This window comes from Syngnathoides biaculeatus, chromosome 5, assembly GCF_019802595.1.
Source record: "Syngnathoides biaculeatus isolate LvHL_M chromosome 5, ASM1980259v1, whole genome shotgun sequence".
Lineage (NCBI taxonomy): Eukaryota > Metazoa > Chordata > Actinopteri > Syngnathiformes > Syngnathidae > Syngnathoides > Syngnathoides biaculeatus.
Window position 1 is genome coordinate 14,943,156 of NC_084644.1, and position 22,700 is coordinate 14,965,855.

A 22,700-nucleotide genomic window follows, 5' to 3' on the forward strand; every position below is an offset into this window, starting at 1 on the left:
TGTGTAAAACCAGGGGTCATTTATTTAAATATTGGTATTTGTATTGACTCCCTGAGAAGGGTTGCATCAGGAAGGGCATCCGGTGTAAAAATAGTGCCAAACAAATATGTGCTTTCATCTGAGATGACACGCTGTGGCGACCCCTAACGGGACAAGCCGAAAGAAACTAACTATTTGTATTGAAAAAAAGTTGATAGAGATCATGCACGTGATGGATGGTGCCCAACGAAATACACACGCCTGTAGCGATCGTTTCAGGTAGGGATTATTCTTCTCAATCTCAAAATATCAAGAAGTATTTATAATATCAAATTGACTCATTTGAGAACAATGTGTATTAAAAAAAAAAAATGGTCACAGAGAGGTTTACGAAGATAAGCATGTGGCAGCAATACGCTTCCGTGTACTGAGGCAATTTTTTTTCCCAGTCATACTGTAGTTACTGAATGCTAGTTTGTGTAAAACCAGGGGTCATTTATTTAAATATCGGTATCTTTATTGAAAAAATCTGAGTGGGTCATCACTATGTGGGATTTATTCCTGATTGAGAACAGATACAGCAACCAAGTATTTGTATGCGTCCAGACATTTATATGCTTCTGAACTTTTCCGTGTAAATCTCGACGATTTACTCACCAGATACATGTGTATATCCAGGACACGACAAGCGGAAGCAAATAACGGTCAAATTTCTTATCGGCAAAAACATCGACTTCGGCATTAAATATGGGTCCTCTATGCCAAGTGTCTCTAGTTTTTCCACCTGCCTTCGTTTATTATCACCTTCTAAAATTTTAATGATATCGGACAAAACTCTGGATGTCGTACTATAAGACATATTTTCGTTTCGTCTCAACGGAATTAACTTGCAACAATGCTTTGGTAGACCGGTAATATGGTGATGTCACGTGATTTCATGACGTAGGTGCATGAGCTCTATAGCGTTGGACCAAGTACCGAGACCAGTATCATACCAAAGTATTTTAAGGTAAAAAATAAAATAGAACGTTACATGCTTTTATTAATCAATTAAAAAACTAAAACTTACACGACAGCACTCAATTCCTACAGTGTGTTCAAGGCCAGTAGCAAAACAGCCAACAGTCCACCTATAACTGGTTATCTTACGACAAGTTGTGTGTGTGGGACTGTGTGGTAGCTGGGAGAATCAAATGGCTTCACACTGCCAACTAACTCCTGCAGAAAAGTTAGCATTCTTTAGTTTTTGCCACCAGCTGTCTGGATGTAACCCCCGCAGCTCACAAGGCATTATAAGCAAAGTCATTTGATTTTTTTTTAGACTTTGGATTCTCTGCATTCAATGCACTCAAGAATCAGTGTTACCAGCAGGAAACTAACAGTATCAAAAGCATGACTAATCATTGTACTCCAGGATGGCTCCTGACAAGGTGAAACTAAAGGTAGCTTTGTTTAAACATGGCTTTCTTGATAATAACTAAAATAATACAATTAATCTTTTGTGTTCTTCAGGTAAAAGGCCTTTAGTTGTAGTACGTCTTATAATGAACAGTAAATTGAAGAGAGAAGGGTACGCTAATATTTTTTTCCATGGGTATATATATCATATATTCACTGTATATACATGTACAATTTTATAGACATACAAACACACACAATCGACATATACGTTACAGTATATGATAATGTAGCCATAATGTTAAGAATGAGCTAATTCCATTACTACATAATTTTTCAACTCCATCATAATGCTTTGAATTAATCAATATAATCATAAAAGTTGTTTTGTCAGTTTTCATTCCACTGCTTTTTCTGATGTTTTAGATTTTCACCGTGATAATGTTTCCAGGTGCATGTATCAGTCAGTCAGAATTTTGCTATCGTGATCCACTGCAAAAAACAAAACCAAAAAAAAAAGCATTTGCTTCACTGTACTCATTACTTGGTAATGTGTAGTACACCACAACAATTAATTACATTAACATGAACTAATAACTTAGATACTGCATTAGTGTTAAGTCAGACACTAAGTGCACAATTGACATAACACAAAATGTTACACTATTCCCAGTACACTTCTCTAAAGGGTGGGTGGGTGGATGGATAGATGCCAGTTGTGCTCCATGAAGACAACTCTGTGTGCGTGTACGAAAATGTTAAAGTACTGTTAGTGGCCGTTTGATATACAAACAAACATACAAACACACACCATTGCTCCCACTACTGTAAAATTGATGGAAAGAGGAAGAAAAGGTGTTTAACTAGCAAAGCTGTGGGCAACTGAAGGCAGGGGAGAACCACTTACTTATGTGACATCAGCCATGCAGCGCGTTAAACCAGATCACAGTTCTGACTCCATCAATCCATCCATCCATTTTCTTAGATGCTTATCCTCACAAAGGTCACGGGAGTGCCGCAGCCTATCCCAGCTCTCAACGGGCAGGAGGCGGGGTACACCCTGAATTGGTTGCTAGCCAATCGCAGGGCACATAGAGGCAAACAGCCACACTCACAATCACACCTAGGGACAATTTAGAGTGTCCAATTAATGTTGCATGTTTTTGGGATGTGGGAGGAAACCGGAGTGCCGGAGGTTCACCTCCCAATCCCTTTCTTTCAACAATAGATATATTAGCAAGTTTTGTGAAATTATCTATCGCTAATCTTTGAATCATCAGTATACAACCATGCTTTACTGACAGACAATTTGGAGATAAGAAAATAATGCATTACGTCACTTGTTTCTTAAAATAGCAGAATGACTTCTCTGCATTCACTGTTGACATTATTTCTCTGTAGTCCACTGCTGGTGGTTGAAGTGTTCAGAGCAGAAGTATAGTAGAAACAGAACAGCCAACGTGAACTGAATGTGTCACTCCACCTACGGCCTGATAGAACCAGTGGGCAGCACAGCGCAACCTGGTGGAAGTATTCAGGATTACAGACAAGGTCTCATGAATTTAATCAGGATTTTGGTATGATTCTGGCAATTCTGTACCAATCTTTAACGGGACAGATTGAAATGGTCAATGGGCCATAGTTTGCCCACATGACATAATGATTTGCATCACTATTCAAATCTAATCAAATCATTTGTCAATGATATAATTGTAATGAATAATTTACCGCTTGTTTCTCCAGGGAAGGCAATTGCAATACCAACCTGCCTGCAGACACCAGAGTTAAACAAAGTAAAATATAAGCAAATACTAATACATATACAGCAAATCGTGCAATGAGAGAGTTACATATGAACATAATACATTTCATTCCAACATAGCATCGTGAATAAAAGACAAAAAAACAGGTCCGCAGTCTTATCCAATTATTATTAATACTATATAATCCATCCAGTTTCTATGGCTCCTATCCTCACTAGGGTTGTGGGCGTGCTGGAGCCTCTCCCAGCCTACTGTGCGTGAGAGGGGGAGTAGACCCTGAACTGGTCACCAGCCAATCACAGGGCACATATAGACAAACAACCACTTGGACTAACATTCACACCTATGGGCAATCTTGTCATCCTCAATGTTTTTGAGATATGGGAGGAAACTGGAGGACCCAGAGAAAACCCAGGCAGAATATGCAAACTCTACACTAGTGATTTCCAACCTTTATAGCGCCAAGGCACATTGTGTCTTTGTGGATCTAGAGAAAGCCTATGACAGAGTACCAAGAGAGGAACTGTGGTACTGCATGTGTAAGTCTGGTGTGGCAGAGAAGTATGTTAAAATAGTACAGGACATGTATGATGGCAGCAGAACAATGGTGAGGTGTGCCTTAGGTGTGACAGAGGAATTTAAGGTGGAGGTGGGACTGCATCAGGGATCAGCTCTGAGCCCCTTCCTGTTTGCAGTGGTAATGGATAGGCTGACAGATGAGGTTAGACTGGAATCCCCTTGGACCATGATGTTCGCAGATGATATTGTCATATGCAGTGAAAGCAGGGAGCATGCAGAGGAACAATTTGAAAGATGGAGACATGCACTGGAAAGGAGAGGAATGAAGATTAGCCGAAGTAAAACAGAATATATGTGCGTGAATGAGAAAAGTGGAGGGGGAAGAGTGAGGCTACAGGGAGAAGAGGTGGCGAGGGTGGACGACTTCAAATACTTGGGGTCAACAATACAGAGCAATGGAGAGTGTGGTCAGGAAGTGAAGAAACGGGTCCGAGCAGGTTGGAACAGCTGGCGAAAGGTGTCTGGTGTGTTATGTGACAGAAGAGTGTCTGCTCGGATGAAGGGCAAAGTTTACAAAACAGTGGTGAGGCCGGGCATGATGTACGGATTAGAGACGGTGGCACTGAAGAAACAACAGGAAGCTGTACTGGAGGTGGCAGAAATGAAGATGTTGAGGTTCTCGCTCGGAGTGACCAGGTTGGATAGGATTAGAAATGAGCTCATTGGAGGGACAGCCAAAGCTGGATGTTTTGCTGACGAGGTTCGAGAGAGCAGACTTCGATGGTTTGGAAATGTTCAGAGGCGAGAGAGTGAGTATATTGGTAGAAGGATGCTGAGGATGGAGCTCCCAGGCAAAAGAGCGAGAGGAAGACCAAAGAGAAGGTTTATGGATGTGGTGAGGGAAGACATGAGGGCAGTTGGGGTTAGAGAGGAAGATGCAGGAGATAGGCTAAGATGGCAAAAGATGACACGCTGTGGCGACCCCTAACGGGACAAGCCGAAAGGAAAAGAAGAAGAAGAATAGAGCCAAGGCACATATTTTAAAATTGAAAAATCCCAAGGCACACCAACAAAAGTAATTGTCACCAAAAATGGATAGATTAATTACTGTATGTACCTCCTGCCATCTAATAGAAGAGGATTTTTTGTTCTGTCTGTCATTGTGCCTCACTGGCATAAATAGATCAATAAAGATACATTATTCCTTGGAATTTTTTTTTTTTTTTTAAGCAATTACATGAAATTGGATAACTTCCCATGGCACACCTGAAGAGCGCTCACGTAGCACTAATGTATCCCGCCACACTGTTTGTGAATCACTCCTATACACAGAAGAGACCATATTGGAACCTCGGTCCTCGGAACTGTGAGATGGATGTGCTCACCAGTCATCCACCGTTTTATCTATGTAATAATGATAATATTAAATTAAGTGGCAGATCCAGATTTAAGTGCGTGTGAATAAAATCTGAAACGTCAGTGTTATTTCTTGCAGTTCAGTCAACAGCAAAAATAAAGGAATTGGCATCACTATTCCAGTACTTTTGCAGGGGAGAGTATCTGTTTTATCACTATTTCTAGAGTACAGTCCAACAGTATTTCCTGAAATTACTTTTAAGACTAGAATCTTATACCAATATAACTATTGCCTTTGATGTATCTTGTTAATTCCTTTTTCCTCTCCTTTGTTTTCCATTAGAAACTCTCTGTTACTTCGTCTGATGGAAACTCCCCCCTGCTGATTAACACCACAGAGTGTAATGGGAGCATGAGCACAGGCTGCACCACACCAGAGGAACCTGAAGAACTGGATACAAGGGTAAACGTTCCAAATTTCTCTGATCAGACTACAGATGACACACTTAAAAACAAACAAGTCTCCAGTCCGGAGTCCCACACTGTATTTTACAATAGATTTAAATCATAGACACAACTGTAGAACAACATTTATATTGTTGTAAAAATCAAATGTGAATTCATTTAAAATTGTTGTATTTTCATTATATTCTGTAATGTTTGTAGTATGATCATACCATGAAGCCAAATGTAATTACCCTGGAAACGTCTTTACAAATTGTTCAGATTTTGTCTTCTTCTTTCTACTTCGGTAGAAGGAATGGCATGATGATGATGATATGATGATGATAATGGAAATTTGTTGAACCGCAGGTGGTAAACCCTTCTTTCCCAAATCCTCGCCGAAGGTTGCGGCTGCGGGACCTGGCAGAAAGGGTGATTGATGCTCAAGAGAATGAACAGGAGCTCAATAAACTGCTAAATGAGGCACTGTTGGAACGAGAGACTGTCCAAGCGTAGGTCTACATTTTCTCACATCATAAAGGTTATCTTTTTAGTTTATCCAGAAAGTCTAGGCAGATATACAATGTAAAAAATTAAATGTTTTACTTCAGCTAGAATAAAAAAAAAATAGTCTTGAACCACAAACATGAGTGAGGTTTTGGTCAAGAACATTTGACATAAAAGCAGTCTTGACTCAATCTGGACACCTAACCGAATGAAGCACTTAATGAAAAGGTGTCCATGGTGTCAAAAATAATATATTTTAATTGATAAGAAAGGCTCTTTAGATATTACAAACAAATCAGTAAGAGAATAAACATTGGTGCAAATTAGGTGTAGGACATAATCAAATCCAAATCTAGCAGAAGATTTTTATTGTTGACAACATTCTCATATTAGGGTAGCAGTAGAGTTATAGGTGTGAAGGGCAGAACACGGGAGAGGACCCAAATACACAACTCATGACGAGCTGTAGTACGAGGTCTCTAATGGCAGGCAAAAGGTCAGTACACCGGCAGGCAGTCCAAAAGGCTACAGTATACAAAACATGAAGCAAAAGACAATGTCAAAAGCACAAGGCACGGTCAGATTACTGTGAGTCAAAAACGTGAAACAGGGAATGCGGTAACGTGACATCAACTAGCAAAGAACAGCGTCACACAAGGGTTATATGCAATTCACAATTAACAGGAAAAAGGAAAAGGTTGGGAGGCTGCTCCCAGGAGCAGGTTCGTGTGAGGCCGAGAGAATGACATGCCCGTGTCAGTCGGATTTTCTAGCTGACTGACTGTTCAATGTGTATTTTATTTTTGATGGAGTGAATTGCAAAGTCAAGCGTGTCCATCTGACTGACTCCGTTGTGTCCAAAGGCCCTGCAATGTGACTGCATGACTATGTCAGTGTTTTCGTTGCTCTGTAGCAGTGATTGCCAAACTGTGGTACGAGAATCACTCTGTAGTGGTACGCGACAGAATTAAGTAGAAATACATTTTACATTTCAAACATGCAATGCAGCAAAAATATTGAAATGAAGTCTGTACCTATGCGTACTGTTAATTTTTTAAAAAAATCAGGTTCAGTCCATTCATTTTTTTTTCAGTGCATTTTTTAAGTGCAGGTAAATTGTATTTAAGTTTTAAGTGCAGTTGAATAATTTCCATTTAATCCTTAAGTACTACTGTATTGTCGAACTTTTGAATTATTATTTACACTAAGTACATTATTTTCTTATCCTACTGTATCCTTAAATGCGTTGTGAATGTGCAAAGTCTGCATAATATTGCAGTAGCTTACAATAATAAATATAGTTTTTAGGAATACTTTCCTGGTGCAGTGATCAACTGGTTAGCACATCTGCGTTACAGTTCTGAGCACCAAGGTTCGAATTCCGCTTCACCTGGAGTTTACATGTTCTGCCTGTGTCTGCGTGGATATTCTCCGGGTAGTCCACTTTCCTCCTACATCCCCAAAACATGTATGATAGATCAATTGAAAACTGAAAATTGCTCATAGATGTGAATGTGTTTTTTTATATGTGCCCTGCGATTGGCTGGCAAGGAGGATGTACGCCGCCTCTTGCCCAGCTGGAATAGGCTCTGGTACACCACGACCCTAGTGAGGATAATCAGTATGGATAATGGATGGATGGATGGATATCTTCCCACCAAACGTTAGTCATGCTGGTGTGTGGTGGTATTTTGTGTAAAAAAAAAAAAGAGAACCACCAGACTATGGGGAAGTTCAGCTCAATATGAATTTGTAATAACCAACCCTACCCTAGTAAAAATAATTTGGGGAATACAAATTGAGGATTCATCACTCCACCTGATAGAATTTAAATTCCATCTCTCTTGGGAAGATTTATAATTAAATGACTTTGCCTATTGCTTCTTGCTGCCATATACATTTGTAGTGCGCTAGATAAATATTGAATAAATGATATGCTGTTGGCGGCATGGTGGCGCAGCTGGAAACCATTGACCTCACAGTTCTGAGGACCCAGGTTAAATCCTAGCCCAGTTTGCATGTTCTCCCCGTGCCTGCGTGGGCTTTCTCCGAGCACTCTGGTTTTCTCTGACATCCCAAAAACATCCAAGATTAATTGGAGACTCTAAATTTCCCCTAGGTGTGATTGTGAGTGCGGCTGTTTGTCTCTATGTGCCCTGCGATTGGCTGGAAACCAGTTCAGGGTGTACCCTGCCTCCTGCTCGTTGACAGCTGGGATAGGCTACAGCACTTCTGCGACCCTTGTGAGGATAAGCGGCTAAGAAGATGGATGGATGGATGATGGATGGATGGATGGATGGATGGATGGATGGATGGATGGATGATATGCTGTTGTCAATTACATACTGTATTTGCAACACTGGAATCCACTAGGTGATGGTTGATGTGAGTATTGAGGTTTTATTTCCTCCTCAGTTTGAAGGGGAAGCATACAAACCGTCTCTCCCTGAGGTTTGTTGATGCAGAATTGGAGACTCGCTTCTCGGTGGAGAAAGAGAAGCAGAGTGGAGCTGCTTTCTGTTGCTCCTGCGTGGTGCTGCTCTTCACTGCTGCCATGGAGGCCCTCATAGATCCCAGGTCTTGTTCTTGAAACCAGTGGCTTCACATTTATATTATGCATACAAATAATTATAATGTATAATAATTGCCACAGTACTGACTATTAGTACTATCTGGGGGTTTAATTTATTAAACTTTAGGAATAAAATTCAAGTCATTGGCCTTTTCTATTACATTCTCACTTGTTGACTTGTTGACTGTTCACTCACAAGATGTTTGTTTTCATTAACAGGTTGATTACAAACTACATCACTTTTGCAGTGGGAGAAGTCCTCCTCCTTATCCTGACAATCTGTTCATTGGCCGCCATCTTCCCCAGGGTGAGTTAAAACACATATGCTCATATTAAAGTGAGATTTTGTCAAGTTTTCACTCTCTGTTCACTGGAATCCATTGCTAGAGCTGCCTAAACGTGCACATTTGTAAGTAGAAACGCATTTTACATGTAAATAGCCTTTGCCTTTAACGGCTTTTAATAATCTTGCGGAAATGTGCAAGGCAAACGTCCTCGAAGTGATCGATAGTCCGACTAGTTAACACTTTTTCTGGATGATTCTTTTGAATAAATTCGGAAATGTCATGGAATTGCGTCAACACCTTTATTCTGGCTGACGGAATAGTGGCTGCTTCCTCCTCAATGCTGCAAACTGCTCCTGCATTGTCACATGTTGCATCGCCTCCAGCCTTTTATTTCTCCATCGAAAGATCCTCATGGTGAACCAACTCGTCGATGTCCTCCTCAGCCTTTCTCAGCGAAACAATTTCCTCAACTTCAGGTTCAACCTCCACTTCGAACCTCTCAAATTCCTTTGGAGGAACAGCAGCATGAAGCCATATGTACGCATGTCTTTTTCATATTTCTCAACAATTTCTTGTTTTGTTTTGATGGATAAAACAACGCTCTGCTTCTTCTCACTGGCACCGGCCATCAAATTTCTTGAGGCCCATGGTGAAAAAATATGAATAAATCTGCAAAGAAGTTCTACAGTACGAGTGTGCGCGAGCGTATGAAAATCCAGTAGATTCGGTGACGAAGATACAGGCAATGCGTCACGGGTAAAGATTGACACCCCCCTGCCATCCAATCCAACGGCATTTTTTCTTTTCGTGTTCTGAATTCCTTTTCAAAAATTTTCTGGGGAGGCTTTTTGTAACCTGAATCTTTTGTTAGAAGAGACTTTCGTAAGTAGAGGTACCAATGTGCAACGTAATCAGGGTCAGTCAGGAATTCGCAACCACAACATTTTTTTTTTCTCCCGACGCCAATATTCACAACCAAATTTCTTGTGTGGGGAAATTGACATTTCCTGAGTCATGTCACAGAGAAACAAAATGTAGCCAATCAAAGAAGACTTCTTACTGAAAAACCCTGTAAATGAAAATCTTACCTGATGGTATTTATTTTGTATAAAATTGGGTTAACCAGAGAACAAGAAGTATTTTCCATAGCTAGTAGTTTTTTAAGGACATGCCATTTTACAAGATTCCTAGCTGCAACAATCTTCTGAACCACACGGCAAACATTCCCTCATATCTAGAAGTCTTTCTTCTCCAGTTTAGTGTGATCACGAGAATCTTTGTCTATGGTGTTCTGTGTTGAGATTATCAGAACACACCATACACAATACAAGCAAAACTGTTAAATATCATATTTTTTAACCTTTGTGAATGGGATCTGTCACAAAATCTCTTTTTTTCAATGTTTTTAATATTTGAAAAATACTTTTGTGTGTACCAGGCTTTACTGTTGAAGGCATTGATGGTCCACTTGATTTTCCTTGTTGCTTTTTGATAAATGGCAAGAACCAAATCATCCATCCATCCATTTTATTTGCCGCTTATCCTCACAAGGGTCGTGGAGAGTGCTGTAGCCTATCCAAGCTGTCAACGGGCAGGAGGCGGTGTACACCCCAAACTGGTTGGCAGCTAATCGCAGAGCACATAGAGACAAACAGCCGCACTCACAATCACACCTAGGGGCAATTTAGAGTGTCCAATTAATGTTGCATGTTTTTGGGATGTGGGAGGAAACCGGAGTGCCTGGAGGAAACCCACACAGGCACGGGGAGACCATGCTAATTCCAGACAGGCGGGTCCGGGATCGAACCCGGGACCTTAGAACTGTGAGGCCAACGGTTTGCCAGCTGCGCCACCGTGCCGCCGTGAACCAAATAATTCTACCAATATTTTACCTTTGGAGGTGGTATCACAGTAGGGTGTAAACCTTCACACTTGATCCTCATTTCTCTCACCCTGTTATGTTTCAAGCAAAGTCAGTATTCTATATATTACCGTATTTTCCGGACTATACGTCGCTTAAAAAAGGAGAAAAAAAACATATAAGTCGCACTGGAGTATAAGTTGCATTTTTGGGGGACATTCGCCAATGAAAACATGCGGTGCACCCTAACTATGGGAGACAAACGCGTCACTTTTGACACGGAAGCTCTTTTCAAAAAGGAGAACACCACACAACCAAGTGAAGTTCCCAGAGCAATATTACACTATTGTTTCGAGCCCTCGGGGCAATATTATACTGTTGTTTCGAGCCATATTCAGATGATATGCGATCTCGGCCAAACCGCATCCCCGTCTGATCCACTTCCGCGGCGGAGATGAGCCATCGCGGATGAGCCGGCCAGTGTGGCTCATGACAGAGCCGAGCCGTCGTGTTTTAGGGGGGTGTTCACAGACGACGCAGTACTGAGCAACACAGTCGAGCCAGGGCGCCTTATGCTCGCACGCGACTGAGTGAGGCATTCTCGGCTGGGTTCTTCAGAGCTGCCCCCGTCCCCAAAGCCCGACACGCAGCCTTCGCAGAAACAGTGACCGCCGAACGCGGTGCCTCAGCTAGTGTGGCTGATCTTTGGCACCGTGGTGTCATATAATGGAGCCAAGCCGTGCTGCTCTTAGGGGGATGTTCAAAGCCGCCGCAGTACTTGTTGAACACCATCGACCCGGGGCGCATTACTGCCTACCTGTTATTTGGAACCCACGAAGCTCTCGTCCTCTGCACCCATGCAATCCATTTTTCACAATGAACTGGGTCGCTTGCAAACTTATGAAGGCTAAATCCATTCTCCCGAGTGTTCAAGCAATGTCCAGCAATGCAATGAGCCGGCATTTTGGCTAACACGAAGGAACAACGAGCTACCTTCCTGGAGGTAAAACTCATGGAAAAAAACGAGTCCACTTGGGGGCGCGGCTGTCCTTTATGTCACTTCCTGCTTCTTCTCGAAAATAAATCCCTCAAGAGGATTTTCATGGCGGGAGTTACAAAAAGCTGTATACGTCAAAATCAGGTTTTGTGGTGAAAAAACGCATGGGCCCATATTGGCTGACGTTTTTTCATTAATAACACTAAAAATCGTCCATTTCATGACAGGAGCCGTTTAAAATTTAAATGATGAACAATTTAAAATAAAAATAGAATTGAGGCAACAACAGGCTTAACGGTATGCTTACGTTACATGACACAACTGAGAACGTGCCTCGTATGTTAACAGAACATATTAAGAGTTATTCCGATAACTATAACATAAATAACATACTAAGAAGTTTACCAAAACCATTCGTGTCACTCCAAAACCCGGTAAGTAAAATCCAATGAAATCTTCATCCTTGGTGTCACTTCTAAACAAGTCCGCCAACTCCAGAGGTCGCGTCGCTTACGTCAGACTCATCGTCACTTGCAGTTAAAACTAACCTATTCCAGCCTTTCTGAATTCCGGCCAGTTGGTTTTGGTTGTCAATGAAGACCATACATTGTTGAGCCATCCAATAACTTCCTGGAAAGTTGCATGGCAGATTCACCTGGAAGCTGTGCTTTCGCAATGATGGAGAAACCGTTTGTCCTAGTGAAGTTGCCGTAGTCCACAGACTGCTTATCTTTGTTTGTGCCCTGGGAGTTTATTTGCCCTTTTTGCCCACCTTTTTACACATTATGGGCTCAAAGAAGAAAGCAATGCTGGTCCAGCCAAAAGAAAAGCAATGACCATGAAAACAAAGCTTAACATTATTTTAAAAAAAAAAAAAAAAACAGAAAGGATTAACACTGACAGACATGACGGACATAAGGGCTTGGGCTTCAGTCGGATGACGTGGCGACAAAGCCTGTATTTTAGCGCACGTGAAGGGTTTCACCCCTATGAGGTATAGAGCTCGTGCACCTCCGTCATAAAATCGCGTGACTCCCCATATTGCCGGTCAGACAAAGCGTTGTTGCAAGTTAATTCCGAAAATATGCCTCATAGCATGACAAGAGTTTTGTCCGATACCGTTCAACATTTAGAAGGTGATAATAAACGAAGGTACATGGAAAAATGAGACATTTGGCATAGAGGACCCATATTTAATGCCGAAGTCGATGTTTTCGCCGATAACAAAGTGGACTTCCGTTTGCCTTGGAAAACTGGATATACAGTACACCTGTATGTGATGAGTAAATCGTCGTAATTTACACAGAAAAGTTTGAAAGCATATATATAGTGAAGAAAATAAGAATTTGAACACCGTTGTATTGCAAGTTCTCCCACTTAGAAATCATCGAGGGGTCTGAAGTTTTCATCATATGTGCATGTTCACTGTGAGCGAGATAATCTAAAAGGAAAAATCCAGAAATCACAATGTATGATTTTTTTTAACGATTTATTTGTGTGATACTGTCATGATCCTGCCGCTCCAGCACGAGCTGTGCGGGTGTCCGCGCAGGTCCGCTGATTGGAAGGTGCACACCTGCGCCTCATGCAGCCTGATTATGCTGTGAATTTATATGACCGCGATGACAACTGGCCGGCGCCAGTTCTATGATCTTCATGTCCCGTTCGTGTGCTCCGGTATCCCTGATTGAACCTGTGTGTACCGACCTTCGTCCGTTCTCCGACCAACCTTGTAAGCCTGACTCCTTCGTTACTTCTGCCTGCTTTTATTGTTCTCCTGTGCACCGACTCCTGCCTGCCCGCTCACCTGCTCTCTTCGCCCGACGTCCCAACTACCGCTGCTGCACCGGACTGCCTGCTCGATCCCCTACCTCTGCATTGGAGGCGATGGTGTCGCCGCCTTCTCACGTTGCTGTCCAGGAGGAGCTGGGGAGTTCTTTGGAGCCACCCTGGAGCTGGAGAGACTTCGGGATGGCGGTCATGGCTCTGGTCCTTCTCTCCATTATCCTATTCACTCCAGATGGCTCCCAGCCGCTGCATGACTTGGCCTAATTGGTGACCAATCCACGGCTGCCTACTGACCAAGCCTTGGTGGCAACCAATCCCTGGTTGTCTGGCAACTACGGCGTGGGAGGTTCTCGTCCGGAGCAGTGGCCGGCCTCGTTCTGTGCCTGCTTCTTCGTTTGGTTCCTCACAGAGGTCGTCCGCCCGAATCGCCCCGTGGGGACCCTGGTGCTTGGCGTCCGGGTCGTCCTCCTGACCTGTCCACCAGACTGGGGTTCGAGGGGGTCGTGCCCTCCTCCGGACACCCCTTCCGCCCACCCCTGCCTGTGTTAATTATTTGAGGGGGTGGGGGGGGGGACTGTCATGATCCTGCCGCTCCAGCACGAGCTGTGCGGGTGTCCGCGCAGGTGCGCTGATTGGAAGGTGCACACCTGCGCCTCATGCAGCCTGATTATGCTGTGGATTTATATGACCGCGATGACAACTGGCTGGCGCCAGTTCGATGATCTTCATGTCCCGTTCGTGTGCTCCGGTATCCCTGATTGAACCTGTGTGTACCGACCTTCGTCCGTTCTCCGACCAACCTTGTAAGCCTGACTCCTTCGTTACTTCTGCCTGCTTTTATTGTTCTCCTCTGCACCGACTCCTGCCTGCTCGCTCACCTGCTCATTTCGCCCGATGTCCAACTACCGCTGCTGCACCGGACTGCCTGCTAGATCCCCTACCTCTGCATATATATATATATAATAAACGTGTCTCTTCTTGAACTACCTTGCGTCTTCCGAGTTCCTGCATTTGGGTCCTACTCTCGTTCTGATGGGACGTGACAGATACAGCTGCAAATAAGTATTTGAACACCTGAGTAAACCACTGTTAATATTTGATACAGTTGCCTTTGTTTGGAATTACAGAGGTCAAACCTGTAGTTAACTGCAGGAGGGATCTTGGCCCACTCCTCGACACAGATCTTCTCTAGATCAGACAGATTTCTGGGCTGTCGCTGAGAAACATGTAGTTTCAGCTCCCGCCAAAGATTTTGTATTGGGTTTAGGTCTGGAGACTGGTTAGGCCATGCCACAACCTTGATATGCTTCTTACGGAGCCACTCCTTGGTTCTTCTGGCTGTGTGCTTCGGGTCATTGTCATGCTGAAAGATCCAGCCACGACCTATCTTCAATGCTCTGACTGAGGAAAAGAGGTTCTTCCCCAAAATCTCACAATACATGGCCGCGGTCATCCTCTCCTTAATACAGTGCAGTCGTCCTGTCCCATGTGCAGTAAAACACCCCCAAAGCATGACGCTACCACCCCCATGCTTCACAGTAGGAATGGTGTTCTTGGGATGGAACTCATCATTCGTCTTCCTCCAAACATGGTTCGTTTAATTATGAGCAAAAAGTTCCATTTTGGTCTCATTTGACCACAAAACCTTCTCCCATGACTCGTCTGTATCATCCAAATGGTCATTGGAAACTTAAGACAGGCCTTGACATGTGCTGGTTTAAGCAGGGGAACCTTCCGTGCCATGCAACAGTCACCTTGGAAATGGTGGTCCCAGCTCTTTTCAGGTGATTGACCAAGTCCTGTCGTTTATTCCTGGGCTGATTCCTCACCTTTCTAAGGATCATTGAGACCCCACGAGGTGATATCTTGCATGGGCTGCACTCCGATTGAGATTGACAGTCATGTTTAGCTTCTTCCATTTTCGCATGAAAACACCAACAGTGGACCTTTTTTTCACCAAGCTGCTTGGCAATTTCTCCGTAGCCCTTTCCAGCCAAGTGGAGTTGTACAATTTTGTCTCTGGTTTCTTTGGACAGCTCTTTGGTCTTGGCCATCTTACAAGTTTGAGTCTTACCGATTGTATGGGGTGGACAGGTGTCTTGCAGCTAACGACCTTAAAGGTGCACCTGATTCAGGATAATACATGGAGTGGAGGTGGACTTTTAAAGACAGACTAACAGGTCTTTGAGGGTCAGAATTCTAGCTGATAGAGAGGTGTTCAAATACTTATTTGCAGCTGTTTCACACAAATTGTTAAAAAAAAATCGTACAATGTGATTTCTGGATTTTTCTTTTTACATTATCTCTCTCACAGTGGACATGCACCTACGATGAAAATTTCAGACCCCTCCATGATTTCTAAGTGAGAGAAGTTGCAATATAACGGGTGTTCAAATCCTTATTTTCTTCACTGTAAGTCTGGACGCATACAAATACTTCATTGCTGGATCTGTTCTCAATCAGGAATAAATCCCACATAGTTAGATTTTTTTTGATACACATACACACATATCTGATACAAATACCAATCTTTAAATAAATGACCCCCAGTTTTAGACAAACTCGCATTCATTAACTATGATTGGGAAAAAAAATTTAGAACAGGGAGTCGTCTCCTCCGTATATGGAAGCGTATTGCGGCCACATGTTAACCTCGATCCGTAAACCTTAGACGTTTTTTTTTTTTGTTTTTTTTAAAAATACGCATTGTTCAAATAAGTCAATTTGGCATTATAAATACTTTTTGGTTATTTGAGATTGAGAAGAATAATTCCAACCTGAAATGAAATGATCGCTACACAGTCGTGTATTTCGTTGGGCACCATCCATCCCATTTAATCGCCGAAATCAATCAATCTTTTCTCCTCTTTTCAGCTGGTATTCCATAGAATGATCTCTTTAAAAGACTGTCTTGTCTATTGTGATAACCAACGGCACAATAGGTCTCGGACATTGGGAAAAATGTGTTCCGGTTCAGCGAAGCCCGAGCAGCTCTGTTTGACCAGCAACCCATCAATCTTTTCTGGTCTTTTTCGCTGATATTCTGTAGAATGATATCTTTGAAGAACTGTGTCGTCTATTGTGACAACCAACAGCACAGCAGGCCTCGGGCAATTTGAAAAATCTGCTCCAATTCAATGGCTCCCGTTCTGCAGAGCAGCTAGGTTTGACCAGCAATATGGTGCCATGCAAACTGTGATGTCACGTGCATGAGCTCTATACAGTGATAACGAAGCAACTTTTTTTTGTGACAAAAAAAACGAAGCAAGATTCTTCGATCGTTGCCGAGATGGAAAGATTACTTACGTTATGGATCGAGGATACGAATCAACGTAGGCTTAATATCAGCCTCGTGTTCATTCATGGAAAAGGCACAGCGTATGTTCCTAACTTTAAAAGAGCAGAAAGGAGAGGACGCTGATGAGGAATTTACCGCTAGCAACAGCTACGTGCACTTGCTCACTTAGCAATAGCTGAGCGCAGCCTCCCTTTATTCTTCACCATCCCAACCATCCTTCCCTTATAGTAAGTGAAGCATCCGTCCATCCATTTTCTTAGCCGCTTATCCTCACAAGGGTTGCGGGAGTGCTGGAGCCTATCTTAGCTGTCAACGGCATTAGGCAGGGTACATCCTGAACTGGTTCCCAGCCAGTCGCAGGGCAAATAAGTGAAGCATCTGATATTTTTTACTTTAATTTATTTTAGTTTTTTGCACAAAGTACCCATACCCACCCATTTTCCGAGACGCTTATCTTCGCGAGGGTCGCAGGAACGTGAAGTCAATCCCAGTGGTCATCGTAAATTTGGCCTAATATAGTGAAATCTGACTTAAGTTGAAATTCGAGTTGCTGCTGTCGGAACGGCTCTCCCTGTAGTGTTTTTTTCTAGCTCATTTCTGATGATGCACATACGCTGTAGTGGTCTTTTGGATACAGAACATTTGACCAGTAATTTGGTGAGATGTTAGCTTGGCTGGTTAGCTGCTAATATGGGCGCCAACGGCTTTGAGCTAATTGAATAACATTAACATTAGTTTAAGGCTAATGAAGACAATTTCTTTAGCCTTGCCAAACTTGTTTATTTGAATAGAGCATGGGTGTCAAACTAATTTTTGTCACAGGCCACCTTGGAGTTACGGTTTTCCTCAGAGGGGCGTTATTCCTGAAACCAGAAAAATCACCTCATCATATTTACATATGAAATTTCTGAAATAGTTTTGGAATCAGAAACCAATGGTAATGGGATTTTCAACCATTGTTCATCTTTGGCAACCCAAAAAATGCTAATTTCTCAACGTTATCATTTATGATACAGTATATAATAATTTGACATTCGCACTTCTCTTGCCGTGATTGTACATGAACACTAAGCAAAACTGAAACACTAAATTTAACTTGCGTTCATTTTAATATGCACTGTTATAAATAACCATATTTGGAATGGTGGTATAAGCTGCAAAGTTTAAATTGAATATACCATAAGCAGATCACCATTCTAAATACTGGAAGAACCTATATATGTGTGACGCGATTAGTCGGGACCGGGATTTGAACACCAGTCCTCAGAACTGTGAGGCCAACGCTCGAGTTGCACCAACGTGCTGCCCCTGATACAGTACAGTACATATTTTAGAAAGCTACTACTTTTATGAAATGTGAATTGCTTAAATGAAAACTTTCATGTGGTAGTAAGCGCACTGAAAATATCAATGTGCTTTTTGGCATGGAGGCCCACTTCCGATTCAGACCTCCACACCATGGAAAATCTGATGCATTTAATATCCAGCCGAATTGATCGCCTTGAACCTCAGGCAATTCACATTAATGACTGTACAGAGGTGAGTAAAAGTCACTGTTAATAGTGTTCCAGGTTCTTCTGTCAGGATCAATATTGTACATCAAGTATTACAATGTCATTAGCCAGACGTGTGTCCACAGATGTGAAATACAGCTAAGTATTTGTACTGGAATGTGTTCCCTATGCAGTCCATTGTGTAACAGTATTTTGTTTTAAACATTAGTGGATTTTTCATGTTATTTCCAATTACAGCACATGATACGTTTCACATTATACTATTTTTTTTTCTTGTGGCAGCAAGGTTCTTTTGTACACAAATGAGTTTGAGTTAAAGTGGTAGTGTTTACAGGAATCGAAAGTGTGGGAACAAAAATTAATGAAGATACATTAGCTTGTTTGCCATAATCATTTTCCATATCAGACGTAATGCATGAAGTCACTTACAATAACACGTCAAACACATTTGGTCTTTCAAATGCAAAAGATGAATGATACTTGGATTGGTACAGATGTCTGACAAAATATTAGAACCCGTCAAAAGATTGTCACCATTGGTTGATGTGTTTTCATCTTCTTCTTCTTTTCCTTTTGGCTTGTCCCGTTGGTGGTTGCTACAGGCTGTCATCTTTTTCCATCCAAGCCTATCTCATGCATCTTCTTCTCTAACACCCACTGTCCTCGTGTCTTCCCTCACAACATCGATCAACCTTTTCTTTGTTCTTCCTCTCGCTCGTTTGCTCGTTTCGTCTTTTGGGTGCAGTTGCTGAATCTGTCCCTTGTCCTTTAAATGTGTAGTTGACACATTTTCCCGGGATTAAACATGTGACTGATCACCTCATGTTTGGCTTGATCTTTTGTTGGACAATTTTCAATACTGGTTGAGATGGACTGTGTATAAGGGGAATTACATAGTGGCACCTGGGGAGACTGTGTGAAGTACTCTTGGGTTTTTGGAAATGTCATCAAACTCATATGTAGGAAAGTAGAGGTCACATTCATATTATAGCCAAAACAGTGGGGTGAATGTAATGGTGTGATGTGCGCTATAATAGGGACATGGCATGGAAGTGCACCCTTATTTTGAAAGGCAGCACGTGCTCTGGCATTGATTCTTTTTTTCGTTCTTTTCAACGCTATTACTGATATGAGGAATTGGGTGTTTAAAAATGTTCATGGTAAAGGGGAAAAATGCAGTTGAAGTGTCGGTGGAAGATCTGAGAAACACTGGAAGGAGTCTGCGTGTTTTATTTTGAAGCCACATTTATCGGGTGGCTAGACGAGATCAATTCCTCTTGTGTTTCTGATTTCTATGTGTAAGGTAGACACTTTGGTCTCCACATATTTTCATTGCTTTGTTGTAAACAGTGAACCTAAATTAGTTTAAAATGCATGCAAAGGAGGTGTAGTTACAGAGGAACAGTGTTGAATATGTGTCATTAATTTCACACATATATTCACTAGCTGGAGAAGGGGAGATGTTGTCAAGGTCTGTCTGGTGACCATGCTTTAATGTTGCAGAGCTTTGAGGGTCTTTGTGTAACACTGAGATGTGTGTTTTCATCTGTTCCATTATTTATTTGAATTTATTTGTTCAGGTTTTTCCAAAGAAACTTGTTGATTTTTCAACTTGGATTGACCACACTCGTTGGGCTCGTAACACCTGGGCCATGGCAGCTATCTTCATACTTACCATGGCTGACATTGTTGATATGGTAAGATTTGTACTCCATCTCTAAACGCTAAATCAGAGTAGAGACCTCCTTCAAGAGGTGTACTTTAAACATAGGATAGATACAGTTACCTGAAGTAAAGACTGCACAAAATTGACATTGCGATTTTGTCTAACCCTGTAACATCTATTACAATGTTAAAAAAAATACAGGATGTAATTTGAAAACCACTTTTCCTTTGAGAAAAACTATCCACACTTGAGCAAAAAAGTACTGCGTGCGTGTTTGTGTGTTTGTGTGTGTGTGTGTGTGTGTGGTGTGTGTGTGTGTGTGTGTGTGTGTGTGTGTGTACATAAATATGTATAGTATGATTCATTTGTATAAAGTCTACCTGTGTTTAAATGCACTGTATTATTGAGCAACGTCCAGCAATACAAGAAATCAAAATCATTTCGCTTCATGCCCAGTTATACTGTAGTCAGTAGCGCATTCCTAACACTATTCATTTGTTTATAGAAACTGCTCTTTTACACTTAAATTTGCACCTATGCATTAATATTTCTGTCCTTCAATAATAGTGTCTCTCCCTGCTGCCCCGAAGTGTAATCTGTTGTGACATGCATTTGTTCGGGATATTCTGGAGAGATACAGTAAATACTGGCATGTAATTTTTGCCCTATGTCCTGTGTAGTCATGAGCACATTCGTAAAACTATTAATTTGTTTATAGTCAATGTTATTTTACACCTCTCTTTGCACCTTTGCATTAATATTTCTATATCCTTCAATAAGAGCATGTCTCTCCCTCCTGCCACTAAGTGTAATCTGTTCTGACATGCATTCTGAAGAGACATACAGTAAATGCAGGTGTGCAAATGTTTCCCGTGTCCTCATTAATTGACACCATACAAAAGAAACAAGTATATAATGATCCCGGCTGCTCCGTGTTTGCTGCTTGATGGTTTATAACTTGCCATAACATTGGTGCAAATCGTATTAGTATATCCAACAAGGTCCTTCTGCTTGTCACTCATTGATTGACTGGATATCAGTACACTATCTTCCAAGATGTGGATATTGTGCACACATACATGGAGAAGACGATGCTCAAACAATTGTGTAGCCCTACGTGAAATTAATACTTACTAAGATTATTCCTGTCCATCTTCTAGCTGAGCTGCCTGCCCCAAGGTCCTAAATCAGTCGGCACCTCTGTGGCGTCCCCTTCCTCCTACTCCACCTGGGCTATCTCTGAAGGTTGTCTGAACAACCCCAAATATTATAGCTACATTGCTGTACTAGCGCTTATGGCCACCACCATGCTGGTTCAAGTTAGTCACATGGTCAAGCTTACACTGATGCTGCTTATCACTGTAGCTACCGGTGTGGTTAATATATATAGCTGGAGGGACATCTTTGACCGCTACGACATTGCCCGCTTTAAGGATTACAGGTGAGAAAGAAGGTCATTCTTCATTAAATGCTGATTTCTTTGTCCATCAAAGTCATAAACATTCCCACACATGTTGTTATATAACAGATTTAATAACTTCACTGAAAATGAAGGAACTGAATCTTTGATTAAAGTTGTTCTCCTTTACAGGTCATATCTTGTGCCCTCCAAGTTGACCATGACAATTATGATCTTCATTATGATGGTCAGCTTTTATTATTTCTCTCGACATGTAAGTTGACATTACTTACTTTACCTGCACATAGGCACATGGGATACTGCATTCACTCACACATTCTGTCTGTCTGTCTAGCTATATATTTATCAATCTAATGTACGTGTAGACAGTTATAGAGTGTGTACTGGTTGCCAGTCTTTTTCTATGGGCAATTAAAAATAAAAATGTTACTCCATCCAGAGAGAATAACACCCAGAACTGCTTTATGGCAGACATGCTAACTAGTAAATGTTATCTTCATTAATGGACTCCTCTCTCGCATTTGAGTAGTTTGATGGAAGAAAAAAAAATTATAATAAAGGTTCAAAACCTCATTAAACATTCATTCACTTAGGAATGACAATATTTTTTAGAGAAATATATCCCCATACATTTAATGTTTTTACTAATAACGAGACCTCCGGACACTTTGTTGATACTTAAGGCTTTAGAAAGGGCTATTATGAATATAGTCAAAGCTTGTGATTAGTTACTGTTCTTATCTGAAGATGGAAAAGCTTGCTCGGACCCTATTCCTGTGGAAGCTTGAGGTTCATGAGCAGAAAGAAAAGGTATATGAGATGAGGCGATGGAATGAAGCACTGGTGACCAACATGCTTCCTGAACACGTTGCTCGACACTTCCTGGGCTCAAAAAAAAGAGATGAGGTAAAGGCTTTACGTCAATAATACTGTTGTGTGATTCCCCTCATTGTCCTTCAGGTAGAGATCATTACAAAAATGTTCGATCTTGTTTTAACTTACTGTGTGCTAGGAGTTGTACAGTCAGTCATATGATGAGATCGGAGTTATGTTTGCTTCCATCCCAAATTTCTCCGACTTCTACACAGAGGAGAGCATCAATAATGGAGGCATTGAATGCTTACGCTTCCTCAACGAGATCATCTCAGACTTTGACAGTGTAAGTTGGAGTACCAAATGTTCTTCTCTTCTCTGCAGCTTTTTGACACTATTAAGAATGACTTGGAGTCAGAATCTACAGGCTCGAGTATGGTGGTGGCTGTCATGGGCTCACAGTTAAAGTGGAACTGCACAAAGATGTCAAAACTTTTTGTTATTTTATAAATGTGCTT

General features: G+C 41.7%; 1 protein-coding gene across 2 annotated transcripts in view; it reads left to right on the plus strand.

The window, feature by feature from the left end:
* The window catches only part of adcy3a (adenylate cyclase 3a), a 67,520-nt gene that overhangs the window by 28,462 nt on the left and 16,358 nt on the right, over window positions 1-22,700 (plus strand). For both annotated transcript variants that reach the window (XM_061819512.1, XM_061819513.1), the window contains exons 9-17: window positions 5,359-5,478; window positions 5,829-5,971; window positions 8,382-8,543; window positions 8,758-8,845; window positions 19,864-19,980; window positions 21,110-21,390; window positions 21,541-21,622; window positions 22,117-22,275; window positions 22,382-22,528. In XM_061819512.1, coding sequence (XP_061675496.1) covers window positions 5,359-5,478; window positions 5,829-5,971; window positions 8,382-8,543; window positions 8,758-8,845; window positions 19,864-19,980; window positions 21,110-21,390; window positions 21,541-21,622; window positions 22,117-22,275; window positions 22,382-22,528 — 1,299 coding nt within the window. The remainder of the gene's footprint in view (window positions 1-5,358; window positions 5,479-5,828; window positions 5,972-8,381; window positions 8,544-8,757; window positions 8,846-19,863; window positions 19,981-21,109; window positions 21,391-21,540; window positions 21,623-22,116; window positions 22,276-22,381; window positions 22,529-22,700) is intronic.